The sequence below is a fragment of the Hakea prostrata genome, chromosome 1 (assembly GCF_041222555.1).
Source record: "Hakea prostrata isolate BN-2017 chromosome 1, UWA_Hpros_2, whole genome shotgun sequence".
Lineage (NCBI taxonomy): Eukaryota > Viridiplantae > Streptophyta > Magnoliopsida > Proteales > Proteaceae > Hakea > Hakea prostrata.
This window is the reverse complement of record NC_142600.1, coordinates 5880214-5908009: the sequence shown is the minus strand read 5'-3', so window position 1 is coordinate 5908009 and position 27796 is coordinate 5880214. Positions and strand designations below refer to the sequence as shown.

General features: G+C 37.5%; 1 protein-coding gene across 2 annotated transcripts; it reads right to left on the bottom strand.

Moving 5' to 3' along the window:
• Nucleotides 1-53: 53 nt before the first annotated feature.
• LOC149026954 (pre-mRNA-processing protein 40A-like) lies at nucleotides 54-26877 on the bottom strand. Of its 2 annotated transcripts, XM_089157529.1 has the most exons (31): nucleotides 26756-26877; nucleotides 26527-26583; nucleotides 26355-26426; nucleotides 25857-26216; nucleotides 25569-25772; nucleotides 25338-25414; nucleotides 25084-25153; nucleotides 20926-20978; nucleotides 20406-20463; nucleotides 19934-20307; nucleotides 19780-19849; nucleotides 19572-19670; nucleotides 19430-19498; nucleotides 19275-19352; nucleotides 19066-19152; nucleotides 18944-18978; nucleotides 18691-18796; nucleotides 16938-17018; nucleotides 16763-16855; nucleotides 16641-16694; nucleotides 16435-16551; nucleotides 16195-16293; nucleotides 14460-14507; nucleotides 14256-14348; nucleotides 12396-12503; nucleotides 12227-12291; nucleotides 12018-12120; nucleotides 9947-10252; nucleotides 9682-9815; nucleotides 5927-5997; nucleotides 54-503 (listed from the first exon to the last, which is right to left on the bottom strand). In XM_089157529.1, the coding sequence occupies exons 2-30, from the start codon at nucleotides 26557-26559 to the stop codon at nucleotides 5964-5966; spliced, it is 3180 nt and encodes a 1059-aa protein (XP_089013655.1). In that variant the 5' UTR covers nucleotides 26560-26583; nucleotides 26756-26877; the 3' UTR covers nucleotides 54-503; nucleotides 5927-5963. The 2 variants fall into 2 exon arrangements, with proteins under 2 accessions (XP_089013655.1, XP_089013654.1); XM_089157528.1 differs by lacking the exon at nucleotides 54-503 and having other exon boundaries at nucleotides 1576-5997.
• Between the last annotated feature and the right edge of the window lie 919 nt (nucleotides 26878-27796).

Genomic DNA, 27796 nt, shown 5'->3' with positions numbered 1-27796 from the left:
AGGGAGAAAATAGAGGAGAAAGAAAGAAGAAAAAAAAAGGAGCGAAGATATTAAAGTAAGGGTACTCTGATCATTTTAAAATATAAGGGGAGAACGAGAGATAATAGTTTCTTTTTTTTGGGAATCAGATGTGAAACTAATAAATAAAGCCTGAGCATAGAAAAAATAAGGGAATTTTATCTTTATTATATTTTACAAAAGACAAGATAGTATTTTCATGCATTCATGATAAAAGCATGGAAGGAAAAATCAGCAATATTTCATCGTTTCAAAAGGTAACAATTCGAAATGACCTTCATTACAAACTTTGTGATATATCGCTGATTCTTCAAAAGACCAAAATCAAAAGTCAAATGTCAAACTTGTGGGTGTGCCTTTAGTACATTGGGTGCACCCTTTATTTAGAGGCATAAAATCCAAAGAGGTCGGTGGTTCAATCCTTCGCTCCCTCTACACCTTCCGCTTCCCCTATGCCATCCCCTGTAAGCCCGCATTCACTATGACTGGTAACAAGAATGGCCAAAAAAATTAAAAATTAAGATCACTTCCATTATGGATTCTTGAAATCTTTCCTTTTTTTTTTTCTCAACAAAAATGTGTTTCAAAGTGTATACCAAATGCATCCAAAATTGAGAAATTATCAAAAAGTGAAACTGAAAAACGATAGCAGAAGTGTTCTAAATAATAAATCATTTTGATCTTCTCTAGTTTGTAATTGAGTGAGATAGTATTATGTTCATATGTATTAAACATTAGCTAAGGAAATCAACTCGAAAATTTTTATAAAAACTTAAAATGTCCAAGAATAATAAACACGACTATCGAAATGCACGAGTTGGAACTTTCGAGACCTGTGGAAGATCAATCCCCTCTATGTATCCAACAAACCTGGCCTGCAAGAAGAACCAGCAGCCTCACCAAAGCCCTTCAAGAAAAGCAAACTTAAACATTCTTTTTCAATCGATATACAAGTACAAAACCTTCCCATGGGCATAAAAATACAAGTTTCCTCGTTTTTTCGATCTGCACTTAACCGGGTTTACCATCTATCTAACGATGCTATGTTAATGGTTTTGCCAAAAAACTGAAATCAGAAGTTCATGTACCTGCCTTTGAAGAATGCAGGTACAGAACACAGAAGAAAACACAGTTGGGTTTAAGGTTTTAAAGTGAAAAAGTGAAAGCAAGTGAAGAGCTTAGGTGAAGATCAGATGTTATTCATTGTACAAGTTTCATCTTTCTCCATATCTTCTACAAGTCATGGCAATCACAATGACGAATTTCCTGGTTTCTGAGGATATTGCATCTGTTTCTAATCGGTTACCAAAATCAAGTGAGATTCCTCTGGATACCAATTATCATTGGATACATTCAGTAACAATACAAACAGTGAAACCACACGTCAGGCATTGGACACTTCACTGCCGATAACATTGCTCTATATAGAGTTGAATAGACATATTCCTACTTCACATTTAGAATAATCTTTGGCTTAATACATTTTTGGAACCACAAAAAAGGCCCCTCCACCTGCCCTTCTCAAATTGATACTTGGGAACGACAACTGAAAACCAAACCAAACCAAAATGGAATGAGAACTGCAAATCAAAGATGTCACAAGAAGCAACAGCCCAGGGTCTGGGTGAGTGAACCACACACCTTGGCAAAGTCTTGCATTTCATTTTCTTTTCTCTTTTTGTGGTGGACAAATAAACAGATTTGGCAACATATACATTTATAGTGGCCAAATTCTTATAGCTCACATCATTGGTGCCATTCGGTTTAAAATCAGAAACTCACTGCATGTCCCATTTTTGGCACCAGGCCAGGCAAAGCAAAGCATGGTTGCACTTGAGAAAGACGGGAGGGCCAAGGTTGAACAAGTTTTAAATTTATACAATACCAGGGTTCTCTGTGGCCCAAGGGAGAAAACCATATGTTGTGTTTTCACTTTTCATCCAAGGACACAAGGTAGAGCAAAGTCCAGAACATATAAATATAATTAATTGTGGAAAACAACAATGCTCTGTTTTCATCCGAGGAAAAAAGCTAGAGCAGAGTCCAGAAGTAATACTCACAATTAATTAAAGATAACAAAAATTCTTCAAGTCCAAAGAGTTGAACATATGTTTTGAGCGTCCAACCATGACAAATTAGAAATCCTTTACTCTCATTCTCGTTCCAAGGAAAAGAATACTATTATCCAGTAAGGCTTCATTTGGTTGCAAGGGAATTGAAGGGAATGTTAGTGACCATTAAACCATATGACTAACACATCCAAGTCTTTTAATACTTAAATGGACATTATTGCAAAGATAACTAAGTTGGTGACCATTAAAGGTAATCCTTTCCTCTACAGTCAATAAATAATGTTGTCCCTGTTGGTATGGCAACGAAAGAGAACAGTTCACTTAAATAAAACACAGAGGTCCATCCTGCACGTTGTTACCTGGGTCTAAACTACAAGCTCTCATCATCAGTCTTCTCGACTATGGCAGCAGTACAGAGTAGATGGTTACAAATGCATGTCACTATCCCTAGAAGGGGTGTTGGAGCATACATTTTTTTCCTCCGATTTATTCGTCAAAAATGAATCGTGCCATACTGAACATTCTCATCGAACCCTCTACATTCGCACAATCTATTGCTGTAACAATCCATGGATATTGTTCTCACCAGGTGGTACAGTGCTCATGGTTTACTGCTTTTCCATATTTCTCAAAAAACATATATGAGATTGGATCCCTCAATTCAGTTGGTCAGCCACTCATAGGTTAGCGATTAGGGTCAAGAATTGCAGAGGAAGGCTTTGGGGAGTCAGCTTGATGGATGGTTCAAACTGGGTGATTGCGTTCACTGAGGATCAGATGGCCGTAGCACCATTGTGAGGATAGGCGTTGATGATTCATCAGGCTGTACTCTCGATGGATTTCTGATCGGAGCTCCACTGTTGTTCATTTTCATTCAACAGGTATCACCATATTTGCAGTTTCAAAACCTACCCAGAGAAACTAAGAACACCTCTTCCTCATACTGAAAGGTTTTATACATGGAAAGGATCCAGCCTAAAGTGAATGGTTGGGCAGAATGCCAATCTGGTCGGTAATCAAATAGAGAGAACCACACAGAGATACCTAGGACACCTTTCCCTCATACTGAAAGGTTTTAAACATGGAAAAAATCCAGTCAAAAGTGAATGGTTGGGCACAATTCCAATCTGGTCAGTCAATATCTGATGGGAAAAGAGAGAGAGGTTTACTAAAAATGAGAGGTTAAGCAGGATTGGGGTAATCGGTGCACCATTCTCCAATCTCTAGTCTGTACTAGTAGCAAAAAGTTCGGCAGGATTGGGGTGAGAAGTTGGCAAAGACCAACACCTTATAAGAGGTCAAGAGTTTGATCCCCCCCTTGGCGCCGGGGCCTCCCCATATATATAAAAGCTCTTCCCTGAGGATTAGTTGAAGTGCATGTAAGCTGGCCCTGACACCTCAGTTCCATTACAAAAAAAGGTTCAGCAGGAATGGGGCTTGGGGAAAAACGAGGAATAGCGGCTCACAAAGAAAGAGACAGTGGAGAGATGGTTGCAAGGCCACCATGGGCAGCAAGTTATGGTGCATAGAGGCATTTGGGAGTGCCGCACTATGCAGGTTATGGGAAGGGTGAGTTAGCCACTGTTCCAGAGATGGGGATAGTTGAAGTAGAGATGTTTCTAAAGCAGGGGTTCACCGGGACATGGGTTGGTTAGTTGCATCATTAACAGAGGGGGACTTATGTGGCTTTGCCTGTGGATGGTGTTACAGTCAGATGGGGGTAGAAGCAGGTAAGCTACAGAAAAATGGTGGTGGCATGTGGGAGCAGCAGCATGGCAAGCATGGTTCAAGGTCTTGCAAGATCTTGGCCGATCTCTCCTTTTTTTAAAGACCTCAAGACAAGATCTCATGCCAGTTAAGTCGATACCAAATAAGATACAATATCTTGGGTTAGGTCCCGGTTCGACTCAAGCTCTCAGTTCGAGACCTTAGATATCTTATGATCTAAGCTTAATCTAGTCTTTATAAATACCCCATTTCAATCAAGATAATCTTTCCCCCTTTGTTGGTTTTGGTGCTTTAGCCGGATTTTTTGCCAGAAACTAGACTGCATCTTAGCTCATCTACAACAAAGATCTATTGATTTTGAAGCCAATCTTGAAGCTCGGTGAGTGTTCTTCCCAAACTTCATTTTTTTCTCAAAAGGTCTTCATTCGGACCCCTGAGGTTTGACTTGAATCATTTTCAGTCCAAATAAAATGACATTTGCATTTGCATCCCCTGTGGTATCCAAAAAAGCAATTAAAGACGCACCATCATTTTATGACCAAAACATTGTTACATCCTTTCAATTTCTTTTCTTCAACTTACCCAGATCATGAATAGAGGTATGACACACCAATAATTTGGTATTGGAATAAGCTTTTAACTAAATATGGTACAAGTTGAAAAGATATTGGAAATTTATAAAGGCAGTTTTTATGACCTTAATTGGTTTTCTTGGATACCACAGGGGAGGCAAATGCAAAATGTCATTTTCTTTCGATTAAATATGACTTTGACCAAACCTTAAAGGGTCCAAATGAAAAATAACCTTTTCAAAAACAATGTTTTACACTACTGGAGGAGGTGCTGGTGGAGTAGAAGTTGGAAAAGCTACTTAGTCATTGATTTTACTCTTCTACTCCCATGGTGTAACTTATTAAGTACACCGATGTTGTAATGTGAAATTGTGAACAACTGAATATGTTTGATGTATTGTTTGACTTTAACCATTTATGTAGTCATTTATATCAAGAAATGGTTGTGTAAATCACGTTTTATAAGTCTAAATATTCACTCTTCAGCCTATCGGTTTTAAAGTTAGGGTCGAGTTGGAACTCATATACGCACTTGTTTTCTCACAAATCTAAGGGAGACCTTGTGTTTATAAGGCCTAAAATAGACCAAATACCAAGTTCAAGCCCAAATTGAGCTCTACCACCCACTGAGATCTTGAGTTGGTTTGAGTTGACCGAGGATTTTTACCACACCTCGGCCGAGATCTCACAAGATCTTGGTTTTTTGAGGGACCAAGATCCTTGTTGAGATTGAGATCTCAAACCATAATGGCGAGTAGGATGGCAAGAAGAGAACCATAAAACTGCTATAAAGAAAATTTTTGTTGCAAGAACATTGTTCTGGATAGTTTTGTAAACTAAAACCCAAAACAATGTAATATTGTCAAGTGTAACAAATTAGTAAGTATTTTGTGAACAAACTGGATTTTGTGTAATCCTATAAATTCCCAAATAAAAGTTACATGTAAAAAATATCATTACTAGATACGGTAAGAAAAATACGTAATTTATACAATCCCATGGGGTAATGATTTCATCTTTAAGTTAGCAAAATTTTCAATTCCATCAAGTTTCCTTGCAACTAAATGTAGGCTAGTACTCCCATGCCTTTACCAGACTGCACCAAAGTCTAGGTGAAAAACATACTGAGAATGAAAAAGTAAGCAGGACTATCATAAACAAAATTAACAGAAGTTCCCAAATATCACTCAATTTCGAATTCATCAGCAAAATGTATGACTGCTAAAAATAACAAGAGGTTGATTACTCAACTCTTGAACTAGACAGAGAAGAGTAATGGTGATTAGACCTGAAGCTTCGTAAGTTGAAATGAACTACTTTGAGCCGTAAAATATTTTGACTTTTATCTGGTTTCAGCTTTCAGTATCATTCAGATTAAACAAACATGGACAGATTAGGCTGAGAGTAAGCTACTACTAAGCTGATTTCTTAAAGCAGTTGCACAACCAATCTCCCTCAATAAACAAATAGATTGTAACAACTAAATTATCTTCAGGATCTCAGGTAATAGATAATTTCTGCAGAAAATTACACTACCTCTGTCTGGTGCAGCCCTTTCAGACTCTTTATATCTTTAATCATCATTTCTGGTGGCATGTCCTCGTGATCTGATTCAATTAAAAGCAGAAGCTTCACTTGTCAGGAAATGATGACATTCACCAAAAACCATGGAAATATAGATACATGCTAAGAGATTGTCTGCCCTATTACAAAGTAGTTTCCTCTGTATTCGATATTGCAATTTCATAAGCTAAGGTGTAACCTTGTTGTAAAGAGAACACCCTCAAATTTTGAAGTAACATTAGTCATAACAAAAAGAAACCTTTCAGCTCGCGTCTACTGAGAATTCCAAAAACACAAAATCGTTCAACATTCATCTTTCTGCAACTTAACACCCCCCCCCCCCCCAAAAAAAAAAACCAAAAGAAACCACCACAATATGGATTCCATTGGAGATTGCAGATGCATGAAAATAAGGAATTGATCAGTAAGACAAAGTCAAAACCATTCAGGCATACAAGCTAATGAGATACACAGAACTCTCTTCATCTTTTAGCAATGAACACGTCTTCAAAGTTAAATCCCTTCTCAATTTGTGTTAGCAATCCTATCAAGTAACAAAAATCACTTCTACTAAGATTCAGAATGAGTTGCATCTTCCATATTTCTAATGGCGTATCCTAGGGATCCAAAGAAAAGAGATCATCACAATACGACTTTGAAATGCAATATGATCATCTGGATTATGATAATATGATCTCTGATGGAAGCAAGCCCAATAATCAAATTTGTTATCAGCTCTGATATAAAAGTAGCAACTATATAATTGAGGGACGCAATCAGATTAACAGAGGGCAAGGAAAAGAGATGAAATAAATCTTCTTAAGGATGAGAAGATAGATAAAAATGAACAGAAGGTAAGAGAGGAGCTTGAAGTTCCTTGCCTGCAACTTAGACAAAACCTAAATAGGCTTTGACATCAGTGTCATGAAATATGCAGGGAATAACAAACTTGATGTGTTGAACATCCTTCGCAATGCAGCCTGTTGTTAAAGGGGAACCCGGTGTCAAAGGCTTCCGCACAACCAGAGTGAGGGGGGGTTCACCCATAATGATAATCCCATTCCCTATTTCCACTCCTTGTCATTACTCATTACTCATGAACATGGTTTTGCATGTTGACCTTACAGCTCTACTTATGTCTGAATTGTTGTGTTAAATGACACCTCTTCATGATTTCAACTTCTCTCAAGTCTTGTTCCACTTTAATAATGAACTTAGAAGAATAGCATACTTCACATAAGCTCCATGATACATTGGGATATTGAGAATTCGACAAAGAATAATCTTCAAATTCAATGAAGATTTCATAGTCTTAGTTATTATCCAAACACCCGCTGTGAGATGTAATTGTCGCTCTACCAGTCATCTCTGACTACAATAGCAGCTTTTTCTTGGCAAACAAACTCTGATTTGAAAACCTATTTAATTCCAACCCAAACCCCTTCTTCTACTTTATTCTTTCAACAATACACCCAACCTTCCCATCAATCTCTGGTTTTCATTTAATCCCCAAGCCCCAAAACTAGAAGAGATCATTCCAGTCATCAAAATCAGGCCGTACAACCAAGTACTCCTTGCCCCTTGGAGAACTCGACAGAACCAGTAGAAGACAGAGTGGTGGAGTTACTATCAAGTGGGAGGCGATGTTACAGTTAAGGTCTCCATGAAAGGTGATTGTGTTTTATTTAAAGCTGTTGCAGATTGTGCAGAGCGAAGAAAGTTGTACTGATTTCATCCCCAAGTCCCAAAACCAGCAAAAACCATTCAGGCCATAAAAGCCAGGATGTGGACCAAGTACTCCCGCGCCCTTTAGGAGAACTCAATCTAACCAGGAGAAGATGGTGCACAATGAAGTTAAAATCACGGGGGAGAATGATGTTACAGTCAAGGTTTCTGTGAGTCTGATTGTTTTTTATTTGAAGCTGTTCTGGCTTGTGCAGATCAAGTTTTTTTGTACTTGATCTCTTCATCCCAGATCAGAAATTGGCTGGTTCAATCTCTAGAAGTATAAAACAAAACCAGATTGTCAAACAAAATTCTGCTCCCAAACTACTCCTGAAGGCCCCAAGATTAGTGAAGTAACTCTTGCAGTGTCACCAATCACCATAGTGACCTCATATGGTCTCTAATCAAAGTTTATTGATGTGGATATGGGGTTCAAAAATCCCTTGTTATATCACTATGGGCCCACCCAATAAAGAGAATTCCATAAGTCAAGGCTGATGACAATTTAGTAATTAATGAAATTCCAAAAGAAAGTAAATAAGCAAAGCAAAGGAATGTGAGTTACATGTCATGGAAGGGCAAATTTGGGAACAAAAGATAAAATAACATTAGCAGGTACTAAAAGAGTAAAGTGAAGGATGAATGTGGGGGGAAAATGGGAATGGATAAATTGAGATAACAACCTGGAGGCTGTCTACAATCTCACAACTGACAAACAGTGGCAGAATGCATGACTGGTGTTCAGTACCAGATTCCCTAATTATATGACCATGGTTCGGCCTGAACTCCAAAGGGAAATTAATGGAAACTCTATTGAAGTTTTCAATCAATCAACCCAGCCAATGTAGGAAAAAGCAGATACAACTTTTGCAACATGTTCTGGTGGTTGAACAGAAAGATGGCTCTCTGAGATGGCTTGGTCCTCATTTCTGTACAGTGCAAAGGGTTTAAGACGGGAGAACCCAATGCCCAATGGTTTGATCACCCAAAAGGGGCAGCCTTTGACTCAAGTCAGAGGGGGGGGACGGAAGGAGAGAGAAGTCCTGCCAAAGCCAACTGGACATGGTTCACTTTCACATGGATACCTAAATGGGTATGGGTTGGCCCAAGGCAGTGCACCAAGCAGTCAGTCTTGACACAGACAAAAAGAACTCCTTTCATGGTCACCATCTCTCCCAGAGGAAAGCCTAAGCCAAATTTAGTGCACAAGGCGCCCACCCCTATTGTGTCTGGGGAGGGTCATTAAAGCAATAAAGCACACCTGAAAAATCAATGCTGACCATTTACCAGAAACGAACCAAATTGTTTAGACAGAAACCAGTGGGCAATTAATAAATGATCTGATAATGGTTTCCAATACGCAACCATTTATTTAATTGGTCTGGAACTGTTTAGACTGTTCGATCTGATGGTTTCATACCATCTAATCCAAATAAAGTCAATTGTAACAAAAGAAAAACAATAGTTCCATTAATCCACTAGTCCTCTACCAAGAAAGAAGTAACTACGAAGTGGGGACTGTTTACCAATATTTTGAGTTACCACGACAGAGTTGTCTAAAGAAAATCCTTATCATATCTGCAAGTGTTTGGTGTGGCTGACCAGATTCCCTCTTATTACCCCCCCCCCACTGGAGAGGAAATTGGTGCAAACGAGCATTTGAAACTGTCCAGCTTAAACCAATTTGACTAAATCCATCTAAGACCATATAGAACCATTTAACCAAACCATTTCAAAGCTGCTTTAACCAAAACCGTTTAGTTAAATCATCATGGTTTTAATTTTAAAAATGCCAAGTTAAATGGTCAGGTTACAGTTTCAACCCTCAAGCATATAAGACTGGGGGAATAAGTATCTCGGACCGTTTAACACCCTTACACGTACTCTTACCCCTACTTCAATGCAAAAGATTCAAGATGACAGAGAAAAGGCTTGCAGACAGGAAACAAAGATACAGAGTGAGAAAAATTATCAATCCCTAACGAGGAGGTAAATGAAATTACCGAATTTCCCCATCTTCTCCAAGCTCTCCATCTTCAAGCTCCTCATAACCACCATTTCTACGGGAACTATCCCTGTGACCTCTCTTATGTCTCCTATGTCTGCTTTCACTTTCTGATTCTGGAGTGTGTGTATGCTACCAAAGATACAACACCAATGTCATAATGTAGTTCAAGATGCTCAAAGGGAAGCACAGAAATACGTCTAATTTTCCATGTAAACCATAATTATAAGAATTACTGAATGAAACATTTCACCATGGCATACCTTCCTTGATTTTTTCCTATCACTGCTATGCCTACGAGACTTTTTTGACTCTTCTTTCTCATCCTTTTCAGAGCTAACTTCATCTGCTGTACTATGATGCCTCTTCCTGTGTTTCTTGTCCTTCTCTTTCTCCCTCTTTTTTCCCTCTTTGGAGACATAATCGTCAGTTACATCAACATTTTCACACTCCATTTCGTCCTTCTTGGATCTTTCCTTTCCCTTGTCTCTTTCACGGTCTCTGTCTTTTTCCTTTCTCTCTTTCTCTTTCCTTTTCTCTTTCTCCTCTCTCTCTTTTTCTTTTTTGGCCTGCAGAAGAAAGCAGCTAAGAAAATTAAAAGGAAAAAAAAAACCAGCAGCTTTAATGAGGATAGCTAGTAAAATTTGTTAGGAATGTTAAACATCATCAGACAGCATGTTTAGTTTGCTGTTCTAAAGATATTGATATGTACAAGACTAGACTAGAATTACAAATATTTATAACATGGCTTGAAACAGAAGAAAGAGTTCTTTTTCCTTTTCGTGAAATATAAGAAACAGAGTGAACAGTGACGGGACAAAGTAATGAATTCCAGAATAACAGTTGAGCTACATTCAATGTCAACTTTAAGCCCATATCTATTTGCACTGGTAATGGATGAATTAACCAAAGACATTCAAGATGAGGTCCCCTGGTGTATGCTTTTTTGCGGATGATATTGTGTTGATTGATGAGACCCAGGTGGGGATTAATACCAAATTAGAATCATGGAAAGTAGCTTTGGAATCAAAAGGCTTTAAACTTAGTAGATCGAAGACAGAATATCTAGTTTGTATCTTTAGTCATGATCGGGCAAATGATGAGGTGGTGATACTTGATGATAAAGAGATTCCTCAGAGTGATTGTTTTAGGTATCTAGGTTCAATCATAAGTAAAAGAGGTGATTTAGAGGATGAGGTTTCCCAAAGAATTAAAATAGGGTGGATGAAGCGGAGAGGTGCGTCTGGGGTCTTATGTAATTGGCGTATTCTATTAAAGCTTAAAGGAAAATTTTATAGGACCGTTGTTCGACCAGCTATGATGTACAGTGCAAAGTGTTGGGCTGTTAAAAAGAATCATATAGATAAACTTAGTGTAGTAGAAATGAGGATGCTAAGATGGATGAGTGGCAAAACTAGGATGGAAAGATAAGAAATGATCATATTAGAGTTGGTCTAGGAGTTGCTCCCATAAGTGATAAGCTTCGAGAAAGTCATCTGAGGTGGCACAGCCACGTTCAACGGAGACCTATAAATGCCCCTGTAAGGAGAAGTGATATAATCCATATTGAAGAAACTAGAAGAGATAGGGGTAGACCTAAGATAACCTTAGGAGAAGTGGTGAGAAAGGATATGTATAGCTTAGGCCTTGTATCTAACATGGCCTCGAACAGAACAGATTGGAGGGCAAGAATCCATGTAGCCGACCCCATTTAGTTGGGACAAGGCTTATTGTTGTTGTTGTTGTTGTTGTTGTTGTTGTATAAGAAGCAGAGTGAAAGGATAGTTTTCAGACTAAAGAAAATTCATCAGACCTCAACCAATAACCATTTGCTACGAGTTAAATAATAAGATTTCTACCTTCAGTCTCTCCTTGTTTTAATCTGAACTAGAAAACAAAGAAAAGAAAAATGGAGATGATGCCCCTGAGACCATAGTTATCTAGACATCTATGCAAACCAACAACATTGAGGGGCTCAACAAAATAGGGGACAGCAACAAGCAAGGCCTTGGTGACTAAGGCAACCATCCAAAACCATTGCCTGGAATTAAAGGAACAAGCTATGTTTTTTCTATCGAATTTTCAACGCAATTACATTATATTTGCAACAAAACAAGGTATTAATGATCGAGCATCAAAATATTATGAAGTGCTACAAATCAATAATTCAAATAATGTTAACATCAACATGGTAGAAGCAAAAACAATCCTGCCTGGAAATTTTGATCAATAATCAAAATATTATAAGTGCTACGAATCAATAATTTGAATAATGTTAACATCAACATGGTAGAAGCAAAAACAATCCTGCCTGGAAATTTTGGTCCAAGGTACCTTTTCCTCTTCTCTTTTGCACTCTTTCTCTTTTTCTTTTTCTTGCAAATACGTGACATATTCCTCAAAGACGTCCCTTCCGAAGTTCTCATCCCCAATTGCTCTAACCATGTGAAAGTCACCAGAACATATAAATTTACCAGAAGTTCAAAATTGGGTTACAAGAGCGTAAAATGTGTAATAGCATTCCAGAAACTAGTATTCCATACCTATACTCTTGACTGTCTTCAAAAAGTGACTTGGAATCTTCCCATATCGAAGACGCAGTTATCTCCTACAATAATGAAAACCAACTAGTAAATTCTTCACACCATTTGGGCACACATTGCTTTTTCAAGCAAGCCACTACCACAACTCAAGATGTTACATCTTCAATACCTTAATGGAGTGTAGTAAATCAGTGAAATCATCTGCCATGCGTTGACGCTTTTTGGCTTCCTTTTCCTCCTTCTCTTTGATCCTTTCAATTAATTCCTCATAAACAAGCTGAAAATCATAAAACAACTTCAAATCTCATACTAGACCCTTTTTGCAACCAGAAATGAGGATATTAAGCATGCTAAATGAAAACCGTCCGTGATTGGCAGCAGAAAAGGAGAAAATCCATGATCGGTCATAAGCCAGCGCTAAAAACATGATACAAAGAAAAGGAAAATGAGAGGGATAATTACTGATGCCCCCCCTACCGTTAAGTTTTGTTAGTTAAGTGATGACATGGCATGTTTGATCTATCCAAAAATTCAAAAGAAACCTAAGGTTTTATACTACTCACTCACATTTTATACTAAATTACATAATTAACCTAGTAATTAGGAAAAAAATTAACCCTAATTAAATGATCTTCTTCTCTAATCAAAATAAAGAGAGAATATAAAAACAAATCTCGTTTTCTTCTCTTACCATGCAACCAAAAAAAAGGGGGAAAAGAGAGAGGGAGGGGGTTGGGGGGAACAACAACAACAAACAAACAGACCGTCTTCCTTCCTCTTCCTCTCAATGACCGTAAACCCAACTCCTTCCTGTCCCTCTCCCAAGACAAAACTCAAAACCGAATTCAAATCACAAGGAAACAAAAAAAAATTGGCAATTCCTCATTTTTAGCTTTTATTTACTTACTTTCCTATTTGGCACTATTTCCTAGTTTTTGTTAATTCACTTTCCAATTTGACATTATCAATTTTAGGAAGTTACTACTTCCAATAGTTTTTTATTTATTTACTTTCTAATTTGAAATTATCAATTTTAGGAAGTTCCTATATTGATAGGTTCTTTTTTTTTTGGAATCCAAAATGATAAGAATACAAGTGTAAAATTGGTATTTCATATGGTTTTTTTTTTCTTCTAAATGAGGATAATATTGTTTTTTGCTTTCTTAATTCTAGAAGGGCAAAATAAACATTAAACATCCAACTGTAATAGTCTCTTAACACCATTAGAAATAAGGGGGGCAATAGTAATTTCATAAAGAGTAGGGTCCATTAAGTAATTAAGCTATAGGATGGGGGTTACAGTATCCCAAAATAATGTTATTTAAACACCAGATGGTTACAGAATTAAGATCAACATATCAAACCATGTTTTTAGTAACACGTGATTCATAATTTCTCTAGATATAGATACCAATGAACTTTTTTTCGTAAACTATTATAGTATAGCATTATATAAGATATCCACTCAACCAAAATGTGACGCATGCCGCATAGGTCATAGCAGGAAGCAGGTGACATTCACAATCACATGATGATGGGAACTACAGTGTTGCTTGAACAGAATTTTACAAGGCCTCCTACAGAAACAAACTATAAGTACCACTGTCATGTCAGCCAAAGAAGATTCGACTTTGTACCAGTGACAAAGACTAACCCAAGTTACCAAACTAATCATCATTATGTTACTTTTGAATAAAAAATAATATTCACCATACACCGACGTCAACTCCCCATCTATATCTATAATTAGTAAAGGGTGAAAGAAGACATCAGTGAAGATGTCGACTACCACACAAAGTTACTGTTGGGAAGACATCCCTTGTTGCTTGAAACACGTTAAACGTTCCAAGCATCTCAATAGAAGCACCTTTACAAATACAAAATTACTGCTGAGAACTAAAATTCAACATGGAAGGTTGCAAGTATGCACATGAGCAAAAGCTATTGCATCTCTGTGTGGAGGTGCATGTGCCTACATGCACTCTCATACTCAGGACACACAAAGGGATGGAAACAAGGTGAGGGTTACCTTTAAGTTGATATCCAATATGGGTGGAGAGCCAACAGCCTCTGTAATAGAATCCTTAAAGTCTTCAAAACTCCAAGATGATGCCATATTTATCTGAGAATAAACAAAACAATAGATTTTTACTTCATATATACAGACATATATACCTATTTAGATACAGATATGCAGATTAAATATATGAACAAGAATCCTATAATCATTTACCTTTTCTAACTTCATTGCATCCTTTATTCGAGTCTTGTCGTCATGATACTATCAATAAAAACAGAGAAAACATCAAAAAGCAAACAATTCTGTCAGTCCATAGTCATTTTAACATCTATAAAACAGTATCACTCAGAAGTTTTACTTGGAGTCACTAAGTGATTGACATTTTATCTTGTTACCCTTTCCATTCTACGATATTAGGTTGCAAGGAATCTAGTCATTAAAAGGTGGGACTAAGTCGGTTGTCATTGTTAGTGTACTAAGCACTTAACAACAGAGAAGAAAGGAGAGAAAATGAAGAGAGGTCAAGAGAAGCAAGTAAATAGCCCATGGTTTTATGTGAACCAAATAATCATTCAATAGGGCCTTAAGCATACTTCTATATTAGCCAAGTATACTCTAATGGCATAGACCGACTTAAAAGAGTAAATATTTTGCTACTTGAAATATCCTCACTCTTAGTATCACTAACAACTACAATAGATACCCAGACTACAACTCAATAAACAAAGGGATTCAACCACCCATACTATTGTGGCAAGTACTATCCATCAGCTTATAGAAAATAGAATTATAAGAGGAACCTAGGCTAACACGCAATAAAGAGATCCAACAACCCATCCTTTAAAGCTATAGCATTCATCAGCTGCTGCAAGTCATTGAGGACCTCAAATTTTCTCTTCTTCCTAGGATCTTTTTTTAATCCATCAGGAAAAACTATTGACAAATTGTTCTGGACTAAACAGTATCACAATATTCTGACTATTTGGCACTATTTCAACAATCCCTCACCTAAACAATCTAAGGAACAGTCTGGGTTTAAAACCATTAGAATTAAAGTATTGTGAACCTCAAATAATAGAGTAAAGAAACCGCAAAGCCCCAATCTCTTTAGTAGATTCTAGACATATTTTCCACACTGCTCCAAGGACAAGGTTTTCTCATTACAAGTAAGCACAATAGACACACCAAAACACTCAACTAGTTGTCAATATGACACCTTTTAGTTACCAATTCAACAGAGGCAGGCAGAGAAGACGGTAAGCCAATACCAGGTGTTAAGTGTTCATATCACAACAAATAAAGTACTTTATTTCCAACCTAATAAATTAAAACTAATAATTCAATTAATGAGATCACAAAACTTTTGGCAGGTTTAATCAACATCTATTGTGACATTAAATTCTAAAAATTGCATATATCATATTGAATCAAAAGTATAATTTGGGTCAACATTTAACAAAATAAGGCAGACTACCAAGTAGTCAGTCATCCTCATCCCTATATTATGAGTATCAGGCCTTCAACTTCCAAACTCCTCTAAATGTAGTTCTTGAGTGTCAAATCTAAGCTTTCCAAGCTTTGTTTAGGTATGACTAGGAGGAAACAAGTTGCAGCTGCTCAGAAACTGTCAAAACCAATTGCCTCCAAGAATAAGTTGAAATTTCGACCAAGAATATTTGAAACATGGCACTATACTTAGAAGTACTAATTCATCCCAAAAAATTATGGAAAAACCAAACTTCTTCTACATGGTTGCCGGGAAATGATGAATACCAATCATCCACACCAATAAAATTGAATATCTCAACCCATGATCAGGAATCCAAAAAATAGGAGGCTTTTAAAGGACAAGCAAATGACTATCCAGAAGAGTTTTTAAAATGTCATTCCACATTGGTCAGTGGGTTAAACATGTTTCCCATAGTCAGATTATGAATGAAACTCAAACCTGTTTCTCTAATTCCTCAACAAGATCCTCAAACAGATCTTTAGGCGTAGAACCAGAGGCGTTTGATGATACTGCTATAAATACAGGCAAGTCCTTAACCTGCAAATAAAAATGAAAAGAAACACACAAGAAATGAGAAAGCTATTATGAAATAGAATGAAGTGGAGAATATCAACAGAAATATTCACAAAATAAAGAAACTATTCTGTCCTTTATTAGAAAAACATTTGTCAGGAATACCTTCATAAAATAGTCCCGCCAATGGGTTTTAGCTGTAAGCATCCCATCAGCAACATGTCCTTCCATCAACTTACGAAATTCATCACGTTTTTTCCTCTCATCTCGCCGCTGTTGTTCCTGCAGTTGGACAACAAAGATAAGAATGAAAACTCACCCTTGAGGGGGGGAACTACCATAAGCATAGAAAGGTGGTCCTGTTTCAGAACCTTCTGTATCTTCCTCTGCTCCTCATCTTCCTTTTCCAAATCACGTATATATTCCTGCATAAACATGCCAAATGATTACATAGCACAACCATACATTGTCAATGCAAAACAATTCAAATTACCTGGAAGATTTCCAGGCGATCTATCTTTTCAAGACGGGAACATCTTTCATCATCCTCTAGGCGATCTTGAACTTTCCGCCATTGACTGTTTGCCTGCAGCCAAAAAATAGATATACACCCAATCACTTCTGACAATGTAAATGGATAATTGTAAGAATGAAGCTAATCATCTTACCTTAATAAAGTCACAGGATTCCAGAAATTGTCTGTATTCCATTATATTTCGTTTATGCTCCTGTAAAGCTTTGGCACGTTCCTACATTATGAGCCCATGAAACGAACAGTAAGAAAAACATGCTAAACAGTTATGAAATTATTCACAACCTACGGGTCATAATGCAAACAAAAATGACATAGGAAGCTATCATCCAGGATCGAAGTATCAGTATTGTGTATCATATTGGTCAGGCAGCTGTAGTAAACGTGTCATATAGTACTGCATTGGAGATGCATATTGATGGAAGCAAAAATGCTTTGAAATGGTCAAAATACAAATGGAAATTGTCAAACTTAAATTTTAAAAAAATAATAAAAAATAAAAAGAACAGATACAATTGATACGTAGTCACTCTGACGTGTTTGAACAGATACTATTGATAGATAGTCACCCTGGCATGCACAATCACTTAAATGAAGAATAACATATAACTAAGACAAGCGTGTTAATTTGAATTTGTTCTTATTTGTATTGCTACCTCTAATACAATGAAGAGTGTTGCTTAGGTTCAAAATCATACATGAACTCTTCAAGGTCAAGAATAGGAGCTACGAGTATGAAGTTGTGCACTAACCAAACATACGCACAATACTGACCGCATCATAAAACTCATGGTATTTTGACTCCCACTCGATGAGTCATATTTTCATAATACTAGACTTTTTGGAAAGCTACTTTTGAGATCTGTCTAAGACAAAATGTCTCATGTAAAACTAAAAACATTTGATTTGACTAGTCAAACTTCTCAGAGAATAGAAACATTTCTCTATGTTGAGAGTAGTTTAAATATTTACATGCAAGATCTTACATTTCAAAGAACTGTAAAAGCAAATGTACAGTTTGACTGTTCTAAACATTTAATAACTTGCCTTTTATGATTGATGTGGCCTAATGTTGATTTTTAATGATATAAGCTATTCACTATAACATATCGAATGATGCTGGGAGCTGGGAGACCTAAGATAACCTCAAGGAAAGTGGTGAGAAAGGACATGAATAGCTTAGGCCTTGTATGTAGTATGGCCTCAAACAGAGCTGATTGAAAGGCAAGAACCCATGTAGCGACCGCATTTAGTTGCGACAGGCATGTTGTTGCTGATTGAAAAGTGCTGGGAAATAAAAATAACACCTGAGCAGCTTGGTTGTCTTAAGCACATAGTCACCCATCTACCATCTTCGGTAACTCTTCTCAAGTACTTGCCAGCTTAACTCTCTGAAGATTTTCTCTTGAGCTTTTCCTAACTCAATAAAGACCATCAGAAGACCATAATTGCAATCTCTGAATCTTTCCATGTATCTCCTAAGAAAATTGCTTCTATTGTGAACCTTATTGGTATAGAACAATATTGGTTCTCTATAATCGTAGTTTCATGTCTCAGGTGTATCTCAATAACCCTCTACATAAATTTGACCAGATTTACATAAAAGGAACAAATTTGACAACAAACGTCATTCCAGAATTACAAAGCTGGATATTTGTGATGATATTAGTTCTTATCTTTTGTTGGAAATTGTCCCTTATCCTATATATAAGGTGTAATCCAGAAAATTAATTCCAGCAACAATGAAGGCTGCGAAAAAGATAGCAGCTATCCCACTGGGAAGTAAAGTTTCCTAATGGCTGTATATTACCAACAACTTAACCATTTAAAGCCAGCAAAGATATGAAATATATACTGATATGGCTTTACAAATAATCTAGTAGACCCACCTTTTTCTGCAATTCCACCACGTAGTTTTCAAAAAGATCTTCACGATCCCTGGCTCGCTCCACAGCCTTGAACCTTTCATCATCCTCAAACATGCTTATAGCTTTGCTGTAAGTGTACCCCAACATACGAGTCGAACATCCAGGTATTACAGTCAGATCTACCTTGCCATGTTATCTGGCTTACTAACATACATACATACATATATACATACATAAGAGAAAGAGAGAGAGAGAGAGTGAGAGAGAGACTGACCTCCATCTTGTAGATGATGTGAGCTCTTTTGATTCCTGCAAAGAAGTTTAAAAGATATAATAATCATTATAGGTTCTGACTTCAAACAATGAAAATTTCCTAGAGATAGAAATTTATCATACTTCTAACATTTTTGTGAATTCCTCCCTTGCCCTCTTCTGTCTAATGCGCCTCTCCTCGGCCCCTTGCTTTTTCTTTTGGCCTACGTACTGGAACATACAACAAAAATAGGAAGATAGAAGTTTATTCAAGATAAGTAGAATAGGCCTACCCTATCAAACTCCTATAAAAACGTGTGAATTAATACAAGGCAACATTTAGATATAATTACCTCATTAAAAGCTTGCTTACGCTCCCCAAGTGATTTCAGAGCACCATACCTTTTGTCATTAATTATCACTCTCATAGCCTAAGGAGAAGAACATTTCATATCAGTGACACATTTGAAAATTAAGCAAGAGTGCTGATAACTGATGTAAAACTTACCTGTTCCCAGGTCCAGTCATACTCAACATTTGCAGATTCCAAGAGGGCTTTAAAAGCATTTTTGGCTTCCTGGATGTTACGAAATATAAGAAGCTATAGGAATAAATAAATTCACATCAAAGGTAAGATTCTAGATCCATACCTGCTTATTAGCATATACCAACGCTTCGTCAACAACAGCTTTCTCCTCCAGTGGAGTAACATTGACCTTGCCAGCAACAGCCATGCCCTTTTTGGCTTCCTACACAGTTTAATTGATATCAGTATCTACCCCAGAAAAGTGCATACTGAAGACACAACCATGATGGCACATAAGATAGCTTTGATTTTACTAAAAATTATAAATATACCTCCAAGTCCTGAGCAGAAGCCCCATCAATGGAAGTTGCACCACCTTGAGACACATTCTCAAACTTGGTCCTGCAAGCATCAACATAAAAAGGTGAGAACAAAAATTATAATTTGCAGCACAGACGACAGATATATCTTGAAAAAGGAACATACGTTGTAGGAGTGGCAGCATTATCCACAACAACGGGAACCACAGTACCCCCTGAAACAGTGGATTGTAAGGGGGTAAGAGCTGATGAAGGAGAGGGTACCCCAACTGCATTTGATGCAACAGAAGAAGGTATAGCAGCAATAGTAGACAATCCAGAAGTCACAACAGGGGATGGACTTAGAGCAACAACAGGTGTGACTGGAACCGGACTTGATGCCACCAATGAAACTGCAACAGTTGAGGAAGAGCTAATTGAAATCCCCACAGCAGGCGGTGTATCAGCTAATGCAACAGCAACAGCGGAGTAGCTAGAAGTCACGGTAGCATCTGGCTGTGGACCCTGACTAGCAGCCTTTTCAGCCTGTTCACGAGCCAACTGGAACCATACATGCAAAACCGTCATTCAGATTAAAATAAGAGTATAGTTTGAGTAAGGATAGGATATATTGGTCTCAAAAAGTAGTAATTAGATACCCTCAAATCATCAGGGATTGTCCATTTTGATTGCTTAGTGACCTTGTTATAGTAATACCTGCAAAAAAAATTCAATATTGGCATCAAGAGAAATAAACTGTAACAAGAGCCCAGCCATATTTTTTCTATTTTCCATTCATAATCAAAAGTTAAAAACTTTCCATTCACATGCGGGCAAAAGAAAAATGTTATGTCCCATTTAATCTGAGATGTCAAAAAGTAATATAAATCAGAAACAAAAGCAAAACGGAAACTTTCCTAATCATTACTAGCAACACCTATATAATAACTAAATATTTCTGAACTTCATAATCAATGAAAAATTTTGTAAAACTTTTCAGCCAAATTACTAAGATTTCAATATTCAACTATGCCAAAGCAGAAGTTTAGTTCACTTTTCAACTACTATTTAAGCTATAGCAATGTTAGTTGTGGAATTGATCTCCTATTAAAAACGTCGGCATTACTTTTGATTTTATTAACCAAATCAGGTGGAGTCCTCATGGAATCAATCACTTACTTCCTGCCATCTTGAGTTGTAAATTCCTTCCAGACAGTGGAAGCATCTGCCCTCTGTAACAGTGGCAAAAATGAGTAAGCCAAGACTGAAATATCATTAAACAAATTGAAGAAAAAGAGATCTAGCACTTATCATATGACAATCTATAACAAAAGCACAAAGTGAATCTTCAGAAACTATTTAGCACAATTCACAGATTCTCGCAATTTAAATAATCGACAGAAAAAGAATTGGGGGAGAGGGGTGACAACAACAAGATGATAACAAGTCTGTGCACTATGCAAGATGTATTCTGAACCAGAAAAATGTTAAATACAGAAAGGTTCATGAAAGTTGACTATAAATAAGATCACATAATAATAATAACAATGACAATATAATGTGTAAAGTAGAAATTAGAGCAAAGAATTAAAAAAAAAGGGAGATGTCTTATCACATTATGCATATCATACAGCAACCAACAACACGTACTACTGACGAAATGAACAACAACGGTATTCAAAATTATTTAAAAGCAAAAACGAAATTATAAATGACATCAGTGTTATTGATAACAGAGAGCCAAGCATGCCTGGAAACGCAACAGGGGAGCTTCCCAAGGGAGTGATAAATGTATTTGCCCACAGAGCCTTACGTATACATGTTACAAACTGCAGATTCAAAAAAACTACAATGTTTGAATGGTATGTTCAAAAAATGCAGCTTGTTAGAGGCAGGCATGCACACTGATGGCAATATATACAATCTTATTCTAAGGTCAGCAAATAAATTTTAGTTTCCTCTTTGTTCAATGGGCATCCCTCAAGGTTAAGATGCTTACCAGGAAAAGCCTCCAAGCATACACTATCACAACAACTTGATCAAATTTTCAACAGCTATTTTGAGCAAACTCTGTTCATTCAGCTAAATGCAACTGTATCCATGACTCCCTAACCCCTATCCAAGTCCCCCCCCCCTCAAAAAAAAAAAAAAGAAAAGAAAGTGATTCTAGTTAAAATGAAGGTGCAAACCACCTATGTAACTTGTTTATTGACCTCAAAAAAGGTCTTATTTTCTTAAGAATAACGTTCAATTTCTCTTTTTCTAAATCAAGCCATGCGAAGCCTCTTAAAATCCTCTTGACTTGCATTAATTTTTCTGCGTCCCCTCCCCCCCCCCCTTTTTTTTTTTTTTTTGGGGGGGGGGGGGGGTTTGTCCTTATGTGAAACCAAAGCATTCAATTCCAAATGGACTAAAAGCACTCATCTTGGCATGTATACAACAACAAATATTGGCGTAACTTATTTGCTCCAAATAAGAAGCCAAAAAGTCCTTTACTTAATAGGCCTACATCCACCAAATAGCAAACAGATGTCATTAAACAATGACAAGGTACAGTAATGATGATTCAATAATTAACTTTTCATCAGAAACAAGTTGCAGAGACATTTCAAAATGAATTGAGTTCAATAATCGATACCTCAATCATGCAGAAAAGACTGCACATCCATGATTACTAAAAATGTTAATAAAATTCAATCTATACAAAAATTACCAACAGCATCAGCTCTTCCCTCCCCCGGGGGGGGGTTCATACAGAACCAAGATGGGAGGGCTTTAGGTTGAAGCAGCTCAGAGGGTGTTAAGTGAAAACTAAGACAAAGGAACGGTAAAAAAGACATCACCAGGGATCCAAGAGATGGGGTGTGACTGGGAATCAAAGGGAGGAAAATTTGTTGGCAGAACCCTAAAGGGTTTTCAAGATGGTTGCCCCACTAAGGTATGATAAGAAAGCTTTGTTCTGGAGGATTACAGCGGTTAAAGGTCCTCCCCCCCCCCTTTTATTGCAATTAGAAATCTGGAGCAAAGACAATAATTGATTGTAACAGGGCTGTGCTTCAGTGGATTGGGAAAGCTTTTCAGTGATAACCATTGCAGCAACAATATTGTAATGTTCTGTTTCTTCCTTCCTTCCTTCCTTTCTTCTACTCCTTTTGGGTGGGTTGGGGGTGGAGTTCGCTGGGACAATGCAAACGAAAGAAAAAGCTAGGTACCCTCAAGGTATAGGTTGGCAGGTAAAAGATGGTATGCAACAGTAAACAGTTGTCGGTTTGAGCCCCCACCACCAACTCTCACTGTTGCACCCACCTAAGGGGGTTTGTCAAACCAGGATCCGCCCATGGCTCGAATTGTAAAACCGGGCAGGTTAGAATGTCTCATGACAACCAAAAAAGGGAACAGAAAGTGGGTTGGGTTGCTAAGAGGGTGAAGGGTTTGGTTGCTGGAGTTTGAAATGTATTCCCACCGCCTCACCCTCAACTGCTGCTAGTTGTAAAACAAGAGCAAACAGGGAAGAAAAGAAAGAGAGGAGTGAATGAAGGAAAGAAGAGCTATACTGAAGACTCTCTTGGCAAACAAAACAGAGTTCTCTCAACAATGCAGTGAGCAGTACTCCATAGCATTGTGGCGAAGAAATCAACCTCTGCCCGAAGGATTCGGTGCCTGGTTATTTTACATATATTTTAAGGCAAGCTGCACATCTCTCTCAGTTGAGACTGCAAACAATAAGGTGGATCCAGACTCGGGAATCACCAGAATCACCCCATCCATCTTCCTGAGGAGAAGTTCTGTTTCAAACACCAGTCTGGAATTGAGAAGGAATCTTTGTAAGACCAAGTTGGTGGAAGGCCAGTTAGGGGTAGGGAAGAAGCCTGATGGAAATCAGAGTTGAAGGAGAGAAAAACGGACAACAAGAAGCCAGGGGAGGATGAGAGGAAACAACACATTTACACAGAGAAAAAGCTATTCAAACCATGACACAACTACTTCATTCCATTCAATCTGAAATTTTACCTAATACAAGCTATTTAAAAAATGAAAATCCAACTACTAAAGGAAACCTGGTAAATTCCGAAACAAACTTTAAAAAGAAAATAATCTCCCAATATTCCTAATCAACTCTAACACTATCAGTAGTTTTTGGTTGCAGAACCATCCATAAAAATCATTCAAATAAAAACTAGGCAATTAGTGAACATCCAAGTACAGGTGGCTAAATAGGGGGCCCAAAAGAGCAGTAAAGTCTAAGGAGTAGTTGCATATCTCACCAAAATATTCTATTTTACAGAAGAAACGCCCAAGGGTATACTAAAACTTATTAATATTACAACTGGTTTAAGAAGAAAAAAGTTGCAGTAGCTACAACAAGCAGAGCACAGAAACACATCACTTCATACCTCTTAATTGAGTAGCACAACGTGCACCTGTCAGAATCCTTTGAAAAGCTATAGAAGTTAAGTAAAACATATGCCAAAGCATATAAATATACACAGCATAAAACACTAATGCATCACAAGTGTGAAATTTAACAGACTTAAAGCTAACTGATAAGTCAACATACTTGCTCATCTGCTAAGGTAATACATGTAGTTGTCAATTAGACAAAAAAAAAAAAATTTGCAAGATATAGAGGATACAATTATACAAGCTCTAGTTTTGATCACATTGGACAATTAATAAGCAATCCCTCCATAACTTCAGATCCGAATTTACATGACATAATAACTTTGTGCTAATTTTAAGAACAACAACAAAAACTAAATGCAAAATATGACCCATAATAAAAAATGCTGGAGAGTACAAGTATAAAGTGTTTTGACCTAAACCAAAAGCATTTTGTCCATTTTCTTGGTTAATAACAATTTCCATCAACTCTCTACTGTCTCAAGGAGTGAACGTTTCAAAGGAGAGAGAGGGAAAAGGCAGCTAAGCTTCGTAATAGAAACTCTAAGTTGTGAATAGAACAGCAGCCATTATTACTAAACTGTCCAACCACCAAAAAAAAAAGGAAAATAATGCCCCTACATGATGAATTAAAAGGTAAAAAATTGCAACAATTGCCTGCCTTGATAAAGTGTAACCCCGCCTTCAAAATTGAGCATATAGAGCGGTCGTTTATTTCTCCTGACTTGCCATGACATCTATACCAGTGGAAGGAACATGCAAGAAACAGAGAATCTCAAATAAAACAATTTTGATCAATTTAAGCAGTTGTACAATTGTCAATTACCACAAAAGGGATATTCAGATCACAGAACAATTCCAAGTGGTGATTTACAGGCCATAGCATATAAATTTGTTAAGTCATGTAACAAAGGCTGCAAGGAAAATAAGACTCACCTCAACAGGTGTCATTAATTCTAAAGGTTTCTCCCAACTAGACTGTCTTGTCTTCTTGTTGTAATAATATCTGACCATTTTTAGAATAAAAAAGTCAGAAAACTTAATATAAGAAAAACTGGAAGCATTTACTAGGAATAGGAATTAATTGTCAGCCAAATGTAACATAGTGCAGACACAATGCCATTTCCAAAATGAATGACCAATTAAAATCAAAGACAACACTATAAACTACATGTATCATAGTAGCATACATTCTTCCATCAGCAGATTTATGCTCTTGCCAATCTGATGAAGACTGTTGACTGGAGTTAAGTTGAGCATTTGTAGCCTGAAAACCAAAAAACAAAAATGAACACGTGCCTTTCATTTACAAAAGCATTCGAGTTTCAAATAAACAATGACAACAGTAGGAGAACACTTGACATAAAAGCACTAGCCACACTAGTAATAACAAAGAACATTTTAAAGCCAAAATGTCATACCGGAACAGAGGTTGCCGTTATCACATGCTGTTGTTGAGTAGCTTGCTGGGTTGGTGTAGCAAGGGGCACACTATGGCTTGCAGAAGACATCCAAGATTGCCCCCCTGCATTAGTTGGCATGTTAGGAACGTGCATCTGAGAAATTGGCTGGAACTGGTTTGAGTTATTAACATTGCTTTGTGGCTGGCCATAGGATGGAGTAAACTGCAGGTAAGCCAATTATAGAACGTTACTGATCGAAGATTTCCACCACATAAAGCGGACACACAGAAATTAGTGAAATCTTACAGTATACGGTGACATAAAAGGCATTCCCATGCTTCCAGCTACGCCCATAGGATTAACCATAGGCTGCATGCTTTGCTGAGGCTGTGGTGGACCAGATGAAAAAGAAATGCTTGGCTGCGCATAGGGCATCCGAATCGCCTGCGGTGAAGGAGGCATACCATTACCAGGCTGCGCAGGCCTTGGAGGCAACTGCTGAGTTTGTTGAGAATACTGAAGCTGCTGACCTTGAGCAGAAGGTGGCATTCCAACATTCGATGCAGGAACACCTTGCCCAACAGGCCGAAACTGCTGAGAACCCGCCTGCATATACGGCTGCCCTTGCTGCTGCCCTTGCTGCTGCCCTGACATCATCGGACGGAACTGCAACAAATATTGATTTAGCGAAACTACAGCATTCTCAATTTCACTGTTCTCAATTTCGCTAAAAGATAGAACAACAACATTAACAGATAGTCAAATAAAATATATTACAAATTCATCGAGAGAAGAAGCAATTACTTGCATAGACATAGGTTGGACATAATTTTGAGGGATGCCAGCGGATGCAACAATGGGCGGCGGACGAAGTGGCTTCCCACGACAACAATGAAGATTAATTTTTAGAAGGGTTTACAAAACAGATAAAGAAATTAAGGTCTCGCGTTAGAAGAAGTCAGATTTCTTTCCCTACCGGTGGGGCGGATGACTGAAGATTATTCGCCATTACCACCGACTGCAAGTCTCCACCCTGCAAACCCAATTTGCAGAAGGCATTACTAACGTTCGAAAAGAAGAAGAAAAAAAAAAAGAGTGCACGCAGTAATGATCTCAACCGATGGGAATAAATTTTCCATCAAGAACAAAGACGATGGTATGTGTAGAAGAAAAATCTCTACGTCCAGAAATCTGAAGCATGGTACCTTTCAAGAAACCAACTATCTGCCTTCTTGTCTTGAAGACTTCGCGCTCCGTCGAAGAACCCTAACGAAAATGCCAGGAACCCTATAAAATACTGAGAGAAAACAAGCATAGGTTCTCCTCACCTCGCAGAAAATATATGTCGCAAATTACGTCCAAACCCCTGAAATTGCATGCAGTTACGTCTACCACCACCTACAAGTCTAAATTTACCTCCACGCTCCTGAAGAGTGACTGAAGACTGTCACGGATCACCGTCACCGTCGCTTATTTTTGAAAAATGACATGTTTGGCCTTTGTGTAGCCGAATTCTTTAGGGTGTTTTTTTTTCTTTTTCTTTTTTAAGTAAAAATAATAATATTGTCAATAACGTTTGTTACAGAGTTTCATATCTTATAATTTGCCAACTCAAAGTTGCTCAAGAGGTAAGATCCACGCCTCATAGTGAATAGGTAGTTTTAATTCTCTAAGGTGTCAACTCTAAGGACGTAGTCCAAGCACGGATACAAGTTAGTTCGAATGAACCTCATCTCCTCCCCTACAAATATATATAGGTTTATTATGTATTACATAGAGTTTTTCATTATGAATTCCATTCTCACCCTAGTGCTTGTTGTGCAGGGTAAAAAAACAAACGCAGTAGTTTCTTATGATCAAAACTCTTTATTTTTATTCATATCAATTTGGGGGCTAGTTTTAACTTTTAAGAGGTCGAATGCTTGAAAAAGTGGCCATGGCCTTCTGAGAGTATGGTATATAATCCGCAAGGGTTCCCAGTTTGTTCAAATCCTTCTAAGTATTATGGTGAATTGGTATTAGGAGATGGGAGACGGAAGATTAATAGGTACCATCAATGAGAATTGAACTCGTTACTATTTCCATTTACATGCACTGCTCATTGTCAACTAGGCAACCCTGTAATGGTATCATTTTCGCATTTGCATGCACTAGTTTTATTGATATTCAACTCAAGATAGCAGTGTGGTATTGATCACTACTTCATTATTTAGGTTTTATTTTATTTTATTATATCAATTCTCATT

Excerpts from the sequence above, each read along its gene's own strand:
- LOC149026954 (XM_089157529.1), bottom strand. The coding sequence starts at position 26,559 with ATGGCGAATAATCTTCAGTCATCCGCCCCACCG. Across the intron at positions 20,464-20,925 it reads ACAACTCAAGATGGCAGGAA|GTATTACTATAACAAGGTCA; the intron begins GTAAGTGATTGA and ends TTTTTTTTGCAG. Across the intron at positions 12,504-14,255 it reads TATTGGATATCAACTTAAAG|CTTGTTTATGAGGAATTAAT; the intron begins GTAACCCTCACC and ends TATGATTTTCAG.